The sequence below is a fragment of the Myxine glutinosa genome, chromosome 6 (genome assembly GCF_964187855.1).
Source record: "Myxine glutinosa chromosome 6, kmMyxGlut1.1, whole genome shotgun sequence".
Taxonomy (NCBI): Eukaryota; Metazoa; Chordata; class Myxini; order Myxiniformes; family Myxinidae; genus Myxine; species Myxine glutinosa.
Genome location: NC_136266.1, coordinates 116,224,848 through 116,243,218, shown reverse-complemented (window position 1 = coordinate 116,243,218; position 18,371 = coordinate 116,224,848). Strand labels below are relative to the sequence as shown.

General features: G+C 49.0%; 1 protein-coding gene across 1 annotated transcript in view; it reads left to right on the top strand.

Annotated features, from left to right (window-relative positions):
- Window positions 1-10,592: 10,592 nt before the first annotated feature.
- The window catches only part of LOC137430219 (YTH domain-containing family protein 2), a 22,336-nt gene continuing 14,557 nt past the window's right edge, over window positions 10,593-18,371 (top strand). The window contains exons 1-3 of the mRNA XM_068120913.2: window positions 10,593-10,885; window positions 10,982-11,324; window positions 11,536-13,215. Of these exons, the coding sequence (XP_067977014.2) occupies window positions 11,151-11,324; window positions 11,536-13,215 (1,854 nt within the window). The 5' untranslated portion in view covers window positions 10,593-10,885; window positions 10,982-11,150. The remainder of the gene's footprint in view (window positions 10,886-10,981; window positions 11,325-11,535; window positions 13,216-18,371) is intronic.

The following is an 18,371-nucleotide window of genomic DNA, read 5'->3' as shown; positions in this document are numbered from 1 at the left end:
TTTTATCACCGATTCGTGCCCCGCGCTGCTCAGCTCATGCGGCCCCTTTACGAGGCCCTCCGGGGCAAGCCGGCCAAGCATGACATTGTTTGGTCCGCGGCCATGGACGCGGCCTTCGCCAGCGCCAAACGGGCCCTCGCCGACGCAACGCTGCTGGCTCACCCGGTGCTCAACGCGCCCATCGCCCTCACTACGGACACCTCCAACTACGCGGTGGGCGCCGTCCATGAGCAATGGGTGGACGGGGTTTGGCAGCCACTCACTTTTTTCAGCCGGCAACTCCGGCCGAACGAGTTAAACTACAGCACGTTCGACCGCGAGCTGCTCGGGCTATTCCTGGCCGTTCGCCATTTCCGACACCTCCTGGAGGGCCGCCCGTTCACGGCTTTCGTCGACCACAAGCCGTTGGTCTACGCAATGGCTAAGGTCACGCAGCAGCGCCACCTCTCCGCCGTGTCGGAGTTCACCACGGACATCCGGCACGTCGCCGGCAAAGACAACGCCGTGGCCGACTGTCTTTCTCGGGCCAGCGCGAATGCGGTCCACCTCGGCGTGGACTTCGTGCTCATGGCGGCCGACCAGACCACCGACGCCTCAGTGCAGGTCGATTCTGGAGGGGTGTGTGTAGGGGTTACCGCTGGATGCACACAATCGCCTTGCACCGGCCAGAACACGGCCAGACGCGCCTCTCCCGGGCATGCCCGGACTCACTGTTCCCGGGCACGCCCGAACCTCCCGGGCACGCCCGGTCTCGTCTTTCCCGGGCATGCCCGCTCTCGCCTTTCCAGGGCTCGCCCAGAGCGTCCGGGCATGCCCACTATCGCCTTTCCAGGGCTCGCCCAGAGCGTCCGGGCATGCCCGCTATCGCCTTTCCAGGGCTCGCCCAGAGCGCCCGGGTACGCCCAGCCTCGACTTGCCAGGCCGCAGCCAAACACGCCCGGGCAGGTCCAGACTCGCCTTTCCAAGGCTCGCCCTTGACACCCGGGCATGCCCGGTATAGCTTTTGCCGGGCAAACTTCCCGACATAAATGTGTATATATATTGCTGCCCGATAAACGGGCTTGTCAGAATACCTGAGCTGTTTTGTTTCAATAAAGCAACTCGGACGAATTCCGTCTTTGGTCGCGTCAATTCTTTCGACTCGCGTTGGAGCGCAGTTCCTTCAGTAGTTTAGAAGTTGCGGAAGGCGAGAAGACGAGCCATTTGGTAGGGTTCAAAGCTTGTTTATTCAAACAGGAATCTCCAGCACACTCTAAACTCGAAAGGAAGTGGTAAAGCTTTTATTAAACCAAAACCCTCTTCGCAGGGCGTGGCTCCCACAACCGCGCATGCGTCACGTCGAACAAACCAAAAGCCCGTGCACGTGGATTAGACCAAACATAAGGTAACCCGTCACATGCGGATAAGTTAACCGCGACATGCAAATAAGGTAACCGCTACATGCGCCCCCCCCCCCCCCCCCCCCCCCCAGAATTCACTCCACGGGCATGTACGTAGTTTGCAGGCACGCTCGGCAGTGCCGAGAAGGCTCGAGCAGTGCTCGGCCTCGATACGTGCAAAAAAACGCAGCCGTGGGGTTGAGCCGACGGCGAGGCTGGTCAAGTCCTCGGGGGAGGCTGCCGAGGTTCCTCGCAGGCCTCCCGAGGTTGCAGTTCGCGGTTGCAGTGCCGAGAAGGCTCGAGCAGTGCTCGGCCTCGGTGCACGCAAACAGCGGCTGAGCCAACCGAGGGGCTGGCCAAGGCCTCGGGGGAGGCTGCCGAGGTTCCTCGCGGGCCTCCCGAGGATGCAGAGTCGGAGAAGTAGTGGTGCGAGTTGCAGCTTTCTACACGCAAGCTGTAGTTGTAGAGTGTAGTTGCGCGAAGGTGACGAGCAGCCGTGCGCGCGAAGGTAACGAAGCAGCCGTGCCGCCAACGTCAGTGCGCGCGCAAGAGATGAGCAGCAGTGCCACCCACACCTCGTAACTGCGTCCCTTCGGAGGGTCCTGGGGCAGGCTCGCCCCTCCGGTCGTAGAGGAGGAGCCGAGCGCGGTGTGCGAACCACATGGCCACTCGTCGTTGCCAACTCCGGCAGTTCGATCGAAACTGCCGTGTTAGTTTGCAGCCCCCGAATCCGTTCGGGGGCAGCCGGGGTCACCAGTTTAGATGTTGCGAAGGCGAGAAGACGAGGCCATTTGGTAGGGTTCAAAGCTTGTTTATTCAAACAGGAATCTCCAGCACACTCTAAACTCGAACGGAAGTGGTAAAGCTTTTATAAAACCAAAACCCTCTTCGGAGGGCGTGGCTCCCACAACTGTGTGTGCGTCACGTCCAACAAACGAAAAGCCCGTGCACGTGGATTAGACCAAGCATAAGGTAACCCGTCACATGCGGATAAGTTAACCGCGACATGCGAATAAGGTAACGGCTACAGTAGCGAATTCATTTGCGCCCCTCCCCAAGGGCATTTTCCCGCCAATGGGGTTGTGTACTTTAAAAAAAAAAAAACAATTGTATACAAGATCGAGGCTCATGAAAGAGCTAACATTAATCACACAAAAAGTCAAACTGACACATAAAACACAAAATAAGGGGAGCGGCAGACAAGATGGGGAGAGAGGGGGAAGGACACAAACACAATATTTGAGAGCAGGGACATGAAGTGTATATCCATGATCCATGTTAAGATAGCTTTATAGTGGCATTTTGTTGGGAGCACCGGGGCAACGCCCGCTACCAGAGGTAAAATCTTATGAACCACAAACACGTTTGATTACTTTTAGAAACAGTTGCTACTGCTGTTTAACACGAAGCTGAAAGGGAGGAAACCTGGGAATTGTTGAGTTTCCAAGCAGCTTTTTGCACTGCCCTCTCCACCTCACCCCCAGGAATACCTCTGGCTACGGCTTCCCCTTCGCTCCCACCTCTTGTTCATATGTGTGTTGTACCGTCCACCAAACAGTGATGACTCCATCTACATCTCGCTGTCTGATAATATGGACCAACTTCTATCTACTCATCCCAACTCTCTCTTTCTCATAAGTGGTGATTTAAATTGTCACCATGCCAGTTGGCTGGGTGTGGGTACCTCTCTCACCAGCCATGGCTCCTCAGCAAAGGACTTCTGTGACTCACTGGGACTGACACAATCTGTCAATTTCCCGACCCGGATCTCAGTCAACGGAGCATCTTCTCTTCTGGCCTTGGTTTTGACTAACTTCCCTGAAAATGTCCGCTGCTCTTCTTCTGCTCCAATCGGCTCATCTGATCATGTGCTTGTTAAAGTGGACATCTGTCTGACCATTCTCAGGGAGCCTCCTCAGCATCGGCGAGTCTGGCATTTCACTCAGGCCAACTGGCTCGGTCTTCAAGCAGCCATCAATCATCTGGACTGGTCTCCCATCTCTACCACCTCTGACATCAACTCATCCTGGGAATTCTTCCAAAGTAAATTGCTCTCTCTCATGCACAGATTTATCCCATCTCGTCTTCAGTTGTCATACCCCTCCTCCCATCCATGGTACACGGAATCTTGTGGTGAGGCTGTTGCCCAGAAGCAACTCGCCTTCGTCTCCTGGAAAGCAAATTCGACGGAAGGAAATCTCATTTCCTTTCACAAAGCCCGAAACAAGTGTGTGTCCACCCTCAGGAGAGCCAGGAAACAATATCTCTCCGTTCTCAAGACCGAACTCTCTTATCTGTCTCCGTCTTCCAAATCCTGGTGGCATCTGGTCAAATCTGTTTCTGGTGTTTGTTCCCCTTCAATCCCCTCCCTTACCTCAAATGGCTACACAGCTGACTCCGCACGTGAAAAAGCTGAATGCCTCAACTCTGTTTTTTCCTCTAAATCTTATGTCCCAAACCCATCCCTCTCTGTACCCACCGTACCCAGTGGTACCCAGCTGCTCCTGGACTCTATGTCCTTTCCTCCTGACAAGGTGGAAAAGTTTCTGTCAACCCTCAACTCTGATTCTGCAACTGGACCTGACGGCATCAGCCCACGGGTCCTAAAATCCTGTTCTTCCCCTCTTTCACTCCCTCTCTCTGTTCTCTTCACCCTCTCTTTTGCTCAAGGTCAACTGCCATCTGCTTTGAAATCAGCCAACATCACCGCTTTACACAAAAAGGTGCAAAAACAGATCCTAGTAACTACAGACCAATCAGCCTTCTCCCAATTATCAGCAAAGTCATGGAATCCATCATTGCTTCGGATATGAAATCTTTCCTCTTCTCCAATGGCTTGACCTCTGATCATCAATTTGGTTTCAGACCAGGTCACTCTACTCTGGACATGCTGCTTCTGCTGTCTCAACAATGGATGGAGGTCCTCAATGCCAAACAAGAAATTAGAGCTGTCTCCCTCGATATATCACGTGACTTCGATACGGTCTGGCACCCCGCTCTGCTCACCAAACTCTCCTCCTTTGGTATCCATGGAAATCTCCACGCATGGCTGGCGGACTTCCTCTCTAGTCGTAGTCAACGTGTGGCACTGAATGGGTTTCTCTCATCTCCTCTTCCTGTTCAGGCTGGAGTTCCCCAAGGCAGTGTTCTGGGCCCTGTGCTTTTTCTGGTCTTCATCAATGATCTCCCCGACTCGCTTGAAAATCCTCTCTATCTCTTTGCTGATGACTCCACTCTCTGCCGCTCCATTCCTCATCCCTCAGATTGGCAGTCTGCAGCCTCCTCACTCTCTGCAGACCTGGACAAAATCACTGACTGGGCAAACAAGTGGAACATGTCTTTCAATCCTGACAAATCTCACTCTCTTACAATGTCTCTCCGAAAAGACCGACTGGACAACCCTCCCATCCCCTTTCTGAATAATCCTCCCCAAGAAGTTCTGTCACTCAAGCTTTTGGGTCTCACTATCTGCCATGATCTTTCCTGGAAAAACCACATTTCAAATCTGGCCTCCAAAGCCAGTCGCCGACTGGGCATCCTCTGTCGTGTGAAGTTCTTCCTTGGCACACCTGAGCTCCTCACCACCTACAAAGCTTTCATCTGCAGCTCAATGGAATACTGCTCTCCCCTCTGGGCTGGTGCTCCTGCCTCACACCTAGCTCGTCTTCACGCTGTTGAAACCAAAGCGTTCAGAATCATTGGAATCTCCCGTGATGAAGCTACCTCCGAGGGCCTTTCACTTACTCACCGCAGGCAGGTTGGTGGTCTTTCTGTCTTCTACCGACTCCTCTCCCGCCTTGCTCCTCCAGCTCTCTCTGAACTCTGTTCCCCAAATATTCCTAAAGGTCGCACAAGATCTGCTTGCATCCCTCTTATGGTTAAACTGCCAAAATCAAGACTCTCTGCTCACCTTCACTCTTTCATTCCTCTTTTCTCCCGCCTCTGGAACAAACTCCCCCACTCCCTTCAATCCCACTCCTCCCTCCAAGTCTTTAAACAGCTGTTCACCACCATCTCTTATCTTCCCCCATCCAAACCCTGGATCTGTTCTACCCCCGCTAATTTCACCCAAAATCCTCTTTTTTGAAATACCAACTTGTTTCCTGGAAGCCCTTGGTGTCCTTGTGTTTATACTTCTCCCCCCCCCCCTTTCCACGCCGCCTCCCCCCAAGCCCTCTCCCTCCCACACATTCCCGATGTCCCTCACAAATGTTGTGTTTATGTGCTTCCCCTTCTCTCCCCCATCTTGTCTACCGCTCCCCTTTTTATACACTTTGTTTGTTTGTCTGTTTGATTTGTTTGTGTGATAAATGTTAGCTCTTTCACGAGCCTCGATTATGTATACAAAAAAAAAAAAAAAAAAGCTCGGTAGCGCTTATCAAGCCAGTCGTTCATTATCAATGGTTTGAATGGAGTGCTTGATCGAATGCTTAAGCTACTTGGCGAGTGCTCTGCAATAAACTTTGTAAATGAACACTCTCCCACCCCCAATATTATTTCGGCCAGACCTTAGATCTACTGTAATCTATATATCCCAGAAACGAATGACCCGTCCTGCCCCTGCCATAGTGAACGGGTGTACGAGTACTTGAAAATTGCAAAATGAGAATAACTAAATTGTACACTGCCTGGATCTATCATATTGTTGTGGATCTCGCGAAGCCCGTCGAAGTACAGAGGGGGGGGGGGGGGGGTGGGGGGTGGGGGAGTGGGTTAAGCCCCTTTTCCTCCTCGGGTCTTCGTGTCCACGAGGCCGAATCGCCACTTCCGCAGCGAGCGTGAAAAAGGGTATCGGGTCGACGCCGAACGTACCTTTGACCCACACTGCCACGAAAACGGGGACCAGACCTCGCACAAGCCACGCTAATCGAATACGCCCGAGCAGTGTGCGTATCACGTGACTCGTGCCGTTACCTTTTATTGAACCCGATTCGAGCGGTTCTATTCGTACGATGCTAGGCCAATGGATGGAAATGACGGGAACGGTCAAATAAGAGGAAGCACACGGTTTATTATTTATGTACAATGATCCGAAGAGACACAGAGCAGGCACTAAAGCAATCGTAACTAAACCCAGACAAAGGGCCCACTCACTCACGTGGGGAAAAAGAAGGAAGGAAGTTCGCGCGCGAAACGCACCTTGCCGTCGGTCACTCCGGGACAGCTAGCCCGGCGTGGCCCTCTGGTGTTCACGGCATGTATCAGGGAGCCCAGGTAGGAGGATCGTCGGCGGAGGTGGCTCCGGGATGGATCGTTTCCACAAGCGCGATTAATACAGCTGAAGAGCACAGGGCACAGGGCACGGGGAATGTTCGTGTACAGCGAGGCTATTACAAACAATTCAATTCAAGCACTCCGACTCGTTTGGGGGCTGGGCGACTCTGACTGCTCTGGCTCTCGCTGGCTCCAACTCTCACAGGGGCTCCGACTCAACTGAGGAGGGGGGCCCGGGGCAGGGTTTTATGGCTCTGCCCTGGCCTTACCCGAATGTTCAATGCCCCTCCTCCCGTCGCCATGGTGAGCCACTCCCCTCGAGCTCTGATTGGCGGCTCGTTGCTTACCGGCCACTCCCCCTGCAGCTCCTCCCTTCGGCCTTGCCAGAGTTGTTCAGGATGGGCACATGGTATTCCAGCCTAATCGAGGCCTACTCACTGGCCTGCTCAGCACAAAATTAACACAGGAAAGGAGACTATGCTTAGATTTACCAAGAGATAACTGAACTACAGCGAGGCTACATGTTGTGGTGCATCTACCTACAGGGGGGGGGGGGGGGGTATCCTTTATTCCCACAACCGCAATAGTACATTAGAAATAAACCGTGTTCTTCCTCTTATTTGACCGTTCCCGTCATTTCCATCCATTGGCCTAGCATCGTACGAATAGAACCGCTCGAATCGGGTTCAATAAAAGTAACGGCACGAGTCACGTGATACGCACACCGCTCGGGTGTATTCGATTAGCGTGGCTTGTGCGAGGTCCGATCCCCGTTTTCGTGGCAGCATGGGTCAAAGGTACGTGCGGCTCCGACCCGATACCCTTTTCACGCTCGCTGCGGAAGTGGCGATTCAGCCTCCTGGACACGAAGACCCGAGGGGGAAAGGGGGCTTAACCCCCCCTCTATACGTCGACGGGCTGTATATATATATATATATACAGACTTGGCATTTAATATGGAATATTTTTTTTGTGGGGGTGAACTTACTTTTCAAGTTGACTTAGAACCAAAAGTTCATTGGAATTATGTTGAAATTATTCTAGATTTTGTTAATGTGACCTTTAAAAGAAACAAAAACCACATTTGACATTTCGAAGCAAATAAATTGATACTTGAAAGTGATGGAAACTGATATTGAACTCAATTCATGGACAGTACTGTGTTAAACTTCTGTACGTTTTCCAGAAGTATTTCTTTATTTTGCACATTAGGCAAAAAATTTTTTTACAAAAACAAAAGTTAAATTACAACTGGGATTACGGACAGTAAAATTACAGTTCAGTACGTCGTGTAACCCCCGCGAGCATTCAGGAGAGCACGTACACGTTGAGGCATGCTGTTCACGAGATTTGCCAAGGTTTGGACAGGAATCGCTTGCCATGCAGTGACAATAGCCTGCTGCAATTCACGCACAGAGGTAGGCTGCTGGTCCAAGTTGTCGATGTGACGCGTTAATTCTGCCCACAAGTTCTCTATCGGATTCATATCCGGGGACATTGCAGGCCACTCCATATGCTCTACACCATGGTCAGCAAGAAAGTGTTGGATCATGCGAGCACGATGAGGCCATGCATTGTCATCTTGGAAAACAAAGTTTCCTCGAAAGGCTACACGAGCAAATGGAAGCAATGTTTCTTCCAGAATGGCCCTGTACTTGAACTGGTTCAGGTTTCCATTGAGAAGAACCAGGTCCGTTTTGCCCCCTGCATGAAAAGCAGCCCAAACGGTCACCCCACCACCTCCAGCTTGGACTCTTGGCACTATACAATCTTCGTTGTAGGCTTCATGCACTTGTCTGCGCACTCGAACATGGCCATCTTGACGATAGACCAGAAATCAAGACTCGTCACTGAAGATCATGTGATTCCAGTGTCCTGGCTGCCATTGACGGTGTTCTCTGGCCCACTGCAATCGGCGCTGGCAGTGTTGTCTTGTCAGGCGTGGCTTTCTCAGGGGACGCCTGGCACGATCGCTTGCTTGAACCAGTCGTTGGTTGACTAGCCTTCTGGATGCAGGCACATTTGTCAGTTGCTGCCACTCAGCCCTAAGCCGATTAGCTGACTTGGTACGGCCATTGCGGACTAACCGGTGCAGCTGGCGATCATCCCTCCTTGTGGTTCTGTGGGGACGTCCTGGCCTCGATATTGGAGGAGGGACACCCCTCTGAGCATTTAGTTTCGGGATCTTTGACACCTGACCTTGAGTGATGCCATACTGACGAGCAATAGCACACTGTTTCATGCCGGAATTTCGTAAAGCCACCACTCCATGACAAACAGCATTGTCGAGTTGACGGACCATCTCCAGAGGAAGCTGCAATAACTTTTGTAGACGTGCAGCAGTTGTTTTCCACTAAAACAGAACGCAACAACCCTTATATACCCGATTGTGAAGCCAATCGTCAAATGTACCTGTCCGTACATTTTGTCACGCCACCTGTGATATAATCTTGTTATTGACTTCTTGCTGCCACAGACAATCAGTGACATGGTTCTTTTAACAAAGCAATCACCGTAGCGTAAAAGAAACTCACCAGATTGATATTCTGTGTTCAGAAAGGAAACCCAAGTCAAGGAAAAAAAAAAATTCCATATTAAATGCCAAGTCTGTATATATACGCTAATTACGCTATTCTCTCTCTGTCTCTCTTCCTCGCTCTTTCTCTCCCTGTGGCTTTGTTCCTGATGCACGAGGAGCACGGCCACATCTTTTAAGTTGAACTCCAACCTCGGGGTACCAATACAAATCTGTGCGTGACGTAACATTGGCTATGTGGCCTCGGGCTGACATGGGGATATGAGGAGCCGGGGCGGGCGTAAATTCTCAATATAAATGTGTACTGTGTAGCACCACTTAGTGTTGGTGGCAGAGGGTATTACAATTGCCCTTTTACCTGGACAACACTGAGGTTAAAGCGCTCTTTGCATGGGTAAAGTTTCCTCCTTCCTTTCCCCCCCTCCTCCTCCCTCTCCTCCCCCCCTCCCTCCTCCTCCGCTTTTCCCTTCTCCCCACCCCACTTCCCCGCCAAGGAGCCTGTCAAAGTATGCCATGGGGAGTACTTGACAATTAACCATGTTTCAAGTTTTTTCCCAGAGTGGTTTCAGAGATTTATAGAGGTGCAAAAAATTTCCTGAATGGTGCCCATACCACGTGACCAATGACGTCATAATTTTCACTCAAAATTCTGCAGGAGGAGGCGCTCCGATGGTGAAAATTCCATGTTCATCGGACCAACAGTTGCAGAGGAAAAATTTTTATCCTGATCCGATCAAGCATTGTACTTGTCAAATTATGACGTCATAATGAAGGTATCGATGACATCATCATTAACATGTTATTCCCCATGCGGATTAGTTGACAACGCAGCATGTTTCAATTTTTTCCATGGAGCGGTTTCAGAGATATGGAGGTGCAACGTTTTTCAAAGATGGCGTCCGTTCGGCGACGTGACCTATGACGTCATAATTATCACTAAAAATATACAGGAGGAGACGCTCCTATCGTGAAAATTTCGTGTCAATCGGATCAACGCTTACAGAGAAAATGAATTTTAAATATGCAAACACGTGCGAACTTCCGCTCTGGTGAGTGAAAGAAATCCACCCAGACGAGTCCAGCACGTCACTCGAGTATAGCGCGTGCGTCACGCACTGGGCGTGAGCGCGTCACAGGTCACGTGGACAGCTTGCGTGCGTCACACGCACTGTGTCGTGAGAGGCGACGGCTGAGATGAGCAGTCTGATTACAGCGCTTTGGAATATCAAATGTATTTCAGTATTTGAACATTTTTAATAGCACATACGGTACTGAACATTTTAACATTTCCCATATACGACCATATACATACATACTGATCATCACCCTATTAAATTTTCTACTCGCATACATAACTCATCTGGACGCCGTGCTGCAGCGCCTAATGCAATGCACAGCTCTTAACAACAACGGAACCGTAAATTTAATGCCAAAGAAACGAAATCGATTATCCAGTAAACTTGTGTGACATGAAGTGAATATAAGAAGATTGCTCAGGTGAAGAAGAAGATCCCACACTGGGTGGAGAGTTTGTGGGTGGGGCGACACGATCTTCTGCAATTGGAAAATCTTCTTCTTCACCCAATCCTTTTTCGCTCAAAACAGGCCATCCTTTGCGCGGCAACCATCGTAATAGAGAAAAGAAAGCTAAATCGGTCCATTCTTTCGTCAGGTCTATTCACTCTCCTCAGATTTTTGGCGGTTCTCGTCGAGCCTCACATCATCATCATGTCTCTCAGTGGTCGCTGTGCACCAGGTAAGCGCGCCTCGGCCTGTTCTCCGCTCGGAGCCGTCGCTTGAGCTTCGCGACTTGTTTTTATTGATCATTCCCAACGCCCCGTATTCCCTGTAGAGGTACGAAGGACGAACGAGCGACGATAAGGAGCGGCTCGCCCACTAGACTGACTAGGCCGCAGACGGAGACTCCGGTGCTTCCTCAGGCCGTCGCCGGCATTCGTTCCCTCACACTTTGTTTGAGCCCGATAGTCGAGCCCGGGGGTTCGGGCCTAGTTGGGCCTGTGATGGATGCAGGCCGTGAGCGGCTCAAGAGGGCAGCCTCTGCTGCCCCCGGCCCGGCAGGGTGGCGCACGCACGGAGTGTGTTTGCCAGCAGCCGTGCAGAACGGCTCTCTGCCTCAGAAGGAAGCAGGTGGAGAGGATGATTTCGAGCCGTACCTGGGTGGGCAAGCGAGTCAGGTGCGTGCAATAAACTCGGTTATTTTCGTTGTTGACTGTCATTTGTATTTATTTATTTAAAACCGATGAAACATTATTTATTTTTGTCATGACTGATGAGTGATGTAAACGTTTTTTTTCTTCTTCTTCATTTATTGCTCGTCTCACGTGTCCTTTCACCCCCTCGCACAATCTAATCTTCCTTCTATTTATGTCGTCCCTTTCACAACAGAATAACAGCTATGCTCCCATCTCGGATCACTACATGTCGAGCTATTACGGTCCCTCGGTGGGCTTCCCTTCGTACTCACTCGGGACAGAGGCAGCTTGGTCAACAGGTGGTGATCCTCCGATTCCCTACCTGACACCGTATGCTCAGACGCTCACCAACGGAGAGACTCACCACCATTTCTTGCCTGATGCTGGCTTTCTAGGCCAGACTGGTCTTGGGAGCACTCACAGCTTCCTGAGCCAGCATGCCGGACCTTTTGGATTTTTCCCCGGAGGGCCGGAGTTTGCCGCCTGGGCTGGTGCGGCCCCTACCAGCGCCGTGGGACAAGCCCAAGGTCCGAATACGAGTCAAGGGTCTTCTGCCTACAGTAGCAGTTACGTGTATCCACCTAGTTCCCTTGGTGGTGCTGTTATCGATGCCCAGTCGAGTTTCTCCAATGAGGGCCTGAATAAAGCCCCAGGTCCTATAAGCAGCATTGAACAGGGCATGACTGGGCTGAAAATTGGAAATGCCGGTGGGGGTACTGGAGACAATGCAACCAATGGCAATGGCTCGGGGGGAGCAATTGCAAAAACTGTTGGTGCTCCTTTGGTGACGGCTGCATTCTCTAGTGGTGATAATGCATCTGGGCCAGGGCAGTACCCAGGTGTTGCTGCTGCACCTGCACCTAAAGCTACATCCTGGGCAGCCATCGCTAGCAAGCCAGCACGCACCCAACCCAAGCCACTGAAGGGTGGAAAACCAGGTGCTGGAGCTGCGCCTTCTTCGTTGCCACCACCACCCATAAAACATGACATGGATATTGGCACATGGGACAACAAGGGTGCTGCTGCAAAAAACTCAGCTCCAGTTCAAATAATGTCACCATCACAGCATCAACAGCAACAGCAGCATCAACAACAACAGCAGTTGCAGCAGCACCAGAGTTCAAATTTGGGTAACAGGGTGCAAGGTTGTTCTGTGGGACAACCACCGCACATGCAAGTTTTGTCTGGCCCGGCAGGCTCACCACAGCAATTTCTGCCACCACAAAGTGGAACTGGCTTGCTTATGCCACCTACACCGCTCAGTCAGCCACAACCAAATCCGGCGGCAGCCGCTACAGCGGCAATGCTGCAGCAACAACCACCACCACTGACTACGACAGTAATGCCGGCCTTGCACCAGGGCCAGCCTCAGCCTGGGCATGGACATTGGCTGACACAGAGAGGTCGTGGTCCTGTGCAAAACGGTGCTCAGTTTTCTGCTGCCGTGGCCCAGGCATCATCGTCATTCCCCCATACTGGTCCCACGTCGCTGTCTGGTGCTCCGGCCGCACCGGGAGTCATTTGCCTTGGTATAGAGCCACATCCAGTGCTAGAAAAACTTCGCTCTGCAAACAACTACAACCCGCGTGACTTTGACTGCAGCCCAAAGAACGCACGTGTGTTTATCATAAAAAGTTATTCTGAGGATGATGTGCATCGTTCCATCAAGTATTCAATCTGGTGCAGCACGGAGCATGGGAACAAACGGCTGGATGCCGCGTACCGTTCTATGCAGGGAAAGGGTCCCGTGCTCCTCTTGTTCTCGGTCAACGGCAGTGGACACTTCTGCGGCGTGGCTGAGATGGCCTCGCCTGTGGACTACAGCACATGCGCTGGGATATGGTCTCAGGATAAATGGAAAGGACGTTTTGATGTAAGCCAAAGGGACGAATATTGTATTGGGTGTTCCCTTGATGAGCATTATAAGGGGCAGATGTGAAGTTGGTGTGGAATTATTTATTTATCTGATCACGAGATTTATTTTATACTGTGATGGATGGTATGGGATTTGTTAGTGTATGTATTCCCTTATCTGGCTACCTCTCTTTTATTATTATTATTATTATTTTTCTTCTTCAAGAGTTGTGTTGGTGCGGAAATTGTTACATTTTGATACTTGCCCGTTTTGGTGGTGGTTGGAGACCTGAATTGTGCTGCAGTGGAAACGAGAATAATATTGTAAACTTTTCTTCCCCAATCTTGAAACACATCAATTCCTTTAACCAGTTTAATTCATGTTTTTGATGTGTAGTTTGTGGTGCTGTAAAACGTCGAACATAGATGGTCTGCTTGATTGGTTCTGCAGTTTCCTCTCCTGGCCAGTTATGTGAAGATTCTAAATGTGTGACGAGCTTAGATTCGCATACCCTTAAATTAATTAATATGATCACACTCCCGCTGAGCTGTCCAGCCTGGGTTCGAATCTCGGCCCAGCTATAAACGATCCCGGTGATTTGTCAGTGTGTGCCCCGTCCCTCGAATGGACGTACTGGGCTTTCCGTCTACCGGTGTTAGCTGGTGAACGTTAAAGATCCACGGTGTCCTTTGCGGGGACTAGGTGAGCTATCGCCAGCACCTTAGCCAAGTTGTAGCTAATTCCTGCCTTAACTACAAAAGGCACTACATCAGCGGGACAGCTGCACCCTCAACCAATTGTGCTGCATGTGAAAAGTTGAAATGATGTCGGTGTTTTGAGATCAGAAACTGGCCAGATGAATGAATGAATGAATGAATGAAGGAATGATCGTTTTAAGGCCATTTTTCCCCGCTAGAGCGGGGGTTAGCCTTGCGGGCCTCATGACAATCATGGTTCCCTGTTTGAGGCAATGTTTTTATGGCCGGATGCCCTTCCTGACGCCAACCCTTGGTCACGCTCTTCTATGCGCAGGGATACGGTGTACCTATTCTAAACCGGGGTACACACCGGGATCATTAATCCCAGCAAGCTGGTACTCAATTTGCCGACCTCGGAAGGATGACAGGCTGAGTCAACCCCCTGGCGTTAATTCAGCGATTGACCGGGATTCAAACCCAGGATCCGAGGATCCCAAGCCGGCACCCTAACCGCTAAGCCAACACCAGGCTGGCCAGATATCCGAACAAATTATACCGTTCATTTGATTACTTTTTAACATTACTGTTCTGTTGTCGGTTGGTTTAGTAGATCTGCACTGTTTGAGGAGAAGGGTTGAAGTGTTCAAAGTGGGTATGGTTCAACTGCTCTCTGGTATGGGTTTGAGTCCCATGACTGTTGAAAATAGAAACTTTGATACTCTATGACAGTGGTGACCCTTCCTGACTTTGTGGTCTTTAAGGGTTCACAACCTGTCACGAGTGACCTGACTGGTGGGGTCAGGTGTGCGTGCTGCTGTTGCTGTTTGTTTTATTGTTGGAGGCAAGGAGGTACTTTTGAACTCTATGTGACAATGCTGTTTTTTTTGTTTTTTTTCGATTTCCATGAGCTATGTATTCTGTTGCTTGAATGTGAATAGATTCTTCCCCATTGAGAGATAGGGCCAAAAAGGAGGTGAAACAGCCCATGTACAGTACTGTATTCTACTCATATATGTAAAATGTGGTGGAATTGATGGTCCTAGTCTTTGAGCAGTGAATGAGACATATTCATGCAGTGGAATATTATATTCTTGGGCCCGATATATTCTACTGAATCGGGCATTGTGTGGCGGAGATATGCGCTCTATGGAGTGCCCTTGTTTCGTTATGTTTTGGTTGGGAGGAGGATGAGAAAGGGCCATATAATGGTGTTTGTTTGCTGATGCACGGACGGCATGTTTTTGACTGGCTCGGCTGCTGCAGGTTTAGTGTGAAAAGGCAAATCGGGATACTTGTCATCATAGTTGCTGTCCCTCCAAAATATTGTTTTTGGGGAGCCCTCCATGTATTGGTATTGACCGGGAGTTGCTAGGCAGCTTGGACTATTGTTGCAGTTGTGGTGAACATCCTTTTGATGCGATTGTTGTCGCCTCCACCACCGAAGGTAGAAGGAGGTTATGTTTCCCCACCCCTGCCTGTTTTCCGTCTGTGTGCAGGATATCTAAGTTATGAATGGATTTGGATGAAATTTGGTGAACCGATTGTGTATGATGAGGACCAATTAGTTAGATTTTTGGTTAGGATCTCTGGATCCGGATACTAGAATTTTAAGTGATTCTTTGCCATTGAGAGATAGGGCCAAAAACGATGTATAGCCTGGTATATCAAAAAGCTGTGCATGGATTTGGACGGAATTTGCTTTGCAGGTTTGGTGTGTGACAAGGACGAAATGAATCGATTTTGGTGAAGATCAGAATCCACATCTGGAGATGAGGATTTTAAATGATTCTTCACCATTGAGAGATGGGGCCAAGAATGGTATCTCAGTATCTCAAAGTCACGGACGGGTTATGACAAAACGTGGCGGATGAGTTTGACAAAAACGACCCGAAATCGATTTTGGTTCAAGAATAGGTGAACCTTTTGTTGGGAGACACGAATATTATACACACACGAGTAAACAGCCCATCAAAAATGACGGCTTGGAACAGTTAGATGGTGCAGCCTCGTGAGTGAAGCCTCGGCCTAGTGTAAGGTGTGCTTATATCTTCTTTATTTATTAGACATCTTGCGGACATACATGAACACTTGTTTTACTATGTGTGCGTTGCACATGATGTGCAGCAAATTTAACCTCCCAGTGCCTTTTTTTTTTTTTTTTTTTTTTTTAAATGCTTCTGTACAAACTTGAGGCCCTTGAGGCTTGAGCTCTTGAGCTTGAGGCTCAAGCCTTTGAGGCTCGGTTTGCAAGCCACCATCTACATTTCCAATAGAAGAGACATAATTACTCTTATTGAAAATGTTTTTTCGAGTTTGTTTTATCCTCAAAAATAGACCGTAGTGACCATGGATTAGTGTTAAAAGATTGGCCTTTAAAACCTAACCTTATGAAGGTGGGCAGACATCTGTACAAACACAGTGTTTTATATGGTGTATATATTTATATGTATAGATATATACAGTCACGTGAAAAAGTAAGTACACCCCATGTAAAGTTTTGACTTTTTCAACATATTTCAACATACAGCTATTTGATCTTCATTTCAACAATATTGATAAAGGTGATATAATATAACAAATATCATGAAACATTTACATTTTGTAGTCCATTGTATAATTTAAATAAACGTAAATGCAAATTTCGCATGTGGAAAAAGTAAGTACATCCCGACATTTATCACGACTTCAAATACCTAAAATTAGAATCAGGTTTATACCAATCCTGCCTCCCCCCAGGCCCTCTCCCTCCAAAAACATTTCCCGATGTCCCTGCTCTCAAATGTTGTTTGTGTGCTTCCTCCCCTTCTCTCCCCATCTTGTCGACCGCTCCCCTTTTTATATACTTTGTTTGCTTGTTTGTTTTATTTGTTTGTTTGATAAATGTTAGCTCTTTCACGAGCCTCGACTCTGTATACAAAAAAAAAAAAAAAAATGCACCAGCTCAGGTGCCAATGATTAGAACATCGTTGAAGAGGATCTTGGAGGAACCTGTCTTATTTAAACCTCAGACATTTAGTTTGGTTTGCTCTTTGTTGTTGAAGTGTGCGGCATCACCATGCCTAGATCAAAAGAACTCTCTGAGGCCTTCAGAAAGAAGGTTATAGATGCCTACGAGTCTGGGAAGGGATTTAAAAAGATCACCAAACAATTTGAAATCAATCATTCGACTGTCCGGAAGATCATCTACAAGTGGACAAGATTCCAAACAACTGCCAACTTGTTCAGGCCAGGCCGCCCCAGCAAGTTCAGCCTGAGAGCAGACCGCAAGATGCTGAAAGAAGTCTCGAAGAACCCCAGAATGTCATCACGGGACCTACAGGTAGCTCTTGCCACTGTTGATGTCAAAGTGCACGAGTCTACCATTAGAAAGAGGCTGCACAAATTTGATCTACATGGGAGGTGTGCCAGGAGGAAACCTTTGCTGTCCAGAAAGAACATCAGGGCAAGACTAAAGTTTGCCAATGAACACCTGCAAAGACCAGCACTTCTGGAACAATGTGCTCTGGACAGATGAGTCAAAGGTAGAGCTATTTGGCCGCAGCACCAGAAGACATGTTTGGTGAAAACCAAAGACAGCATTTGACCACAAGAACCTGATACCAACTGCAGAGCATGGTGGTTGAAATATTATGGTTTGGGGCAGCTTTGCTGCATCAGAGCCTGGGCAGCTCACCATCATAGAATCCACTATGAATTCTTCATTGTACCAGAGGGTGCTTGAGGATAATGTGAGGCCATCTGTTGGAAAGTTGAAGCTCAACCGAAGGTGGACCTTGCAACATGACAATGACCCCAAACATACCAGTAAATCCACCAAGGAATGGCTGAAAAGAAAGAATTGGAGGGTTCTGGAATGGCCAAGTCAAAGCCCGGATCTAAATCCCATCGAGATGTTGCGGGGGGATTTGGAACGAGCTGTGCATGCAAAGAAACCCCTCAAACATCGCACAGCTGAAAGAATTCTGCATGGAGGAGTGGGCAAAAATTTCTCACAGTCGATGTCGGAGACTGGTAGACAGTTATAAGAAACGCCTACTTGAGGTTGTTTCTGCCAAAGGGGGCAATACCACCTATTAGAGCCAAGGGTGTACTTACTTTTTCCACTTGCGAAATTTGCATTTATGTTTATTTAAATTATACAATGGACTACAAAATGTAATTGTTTCATGATATTTGTTATATTATATCACCTTTATCAATCAGTATTGTTGAAATGAAGATCAAATAGCTGTATGTTGAAATATGTTGTAAAAGTCAAAACTTTACATGGGGTGTACTTACTTTTTCACGTGACTGTATATATAGACTAGAAGAATGCACCCGGCGTTGCCCGGGTTCTTTTTGAATGAATTTAATCTTCTGTGCATAGGTCTGACACGAGCCCAGTATCAGTTAGTGCTCAACGATTCCCGCTTCTTTCTTCTGTCGGGCCCCGCGAGAGATAATTTTGAAAGCATTTTGAAATCAGTCAGATAT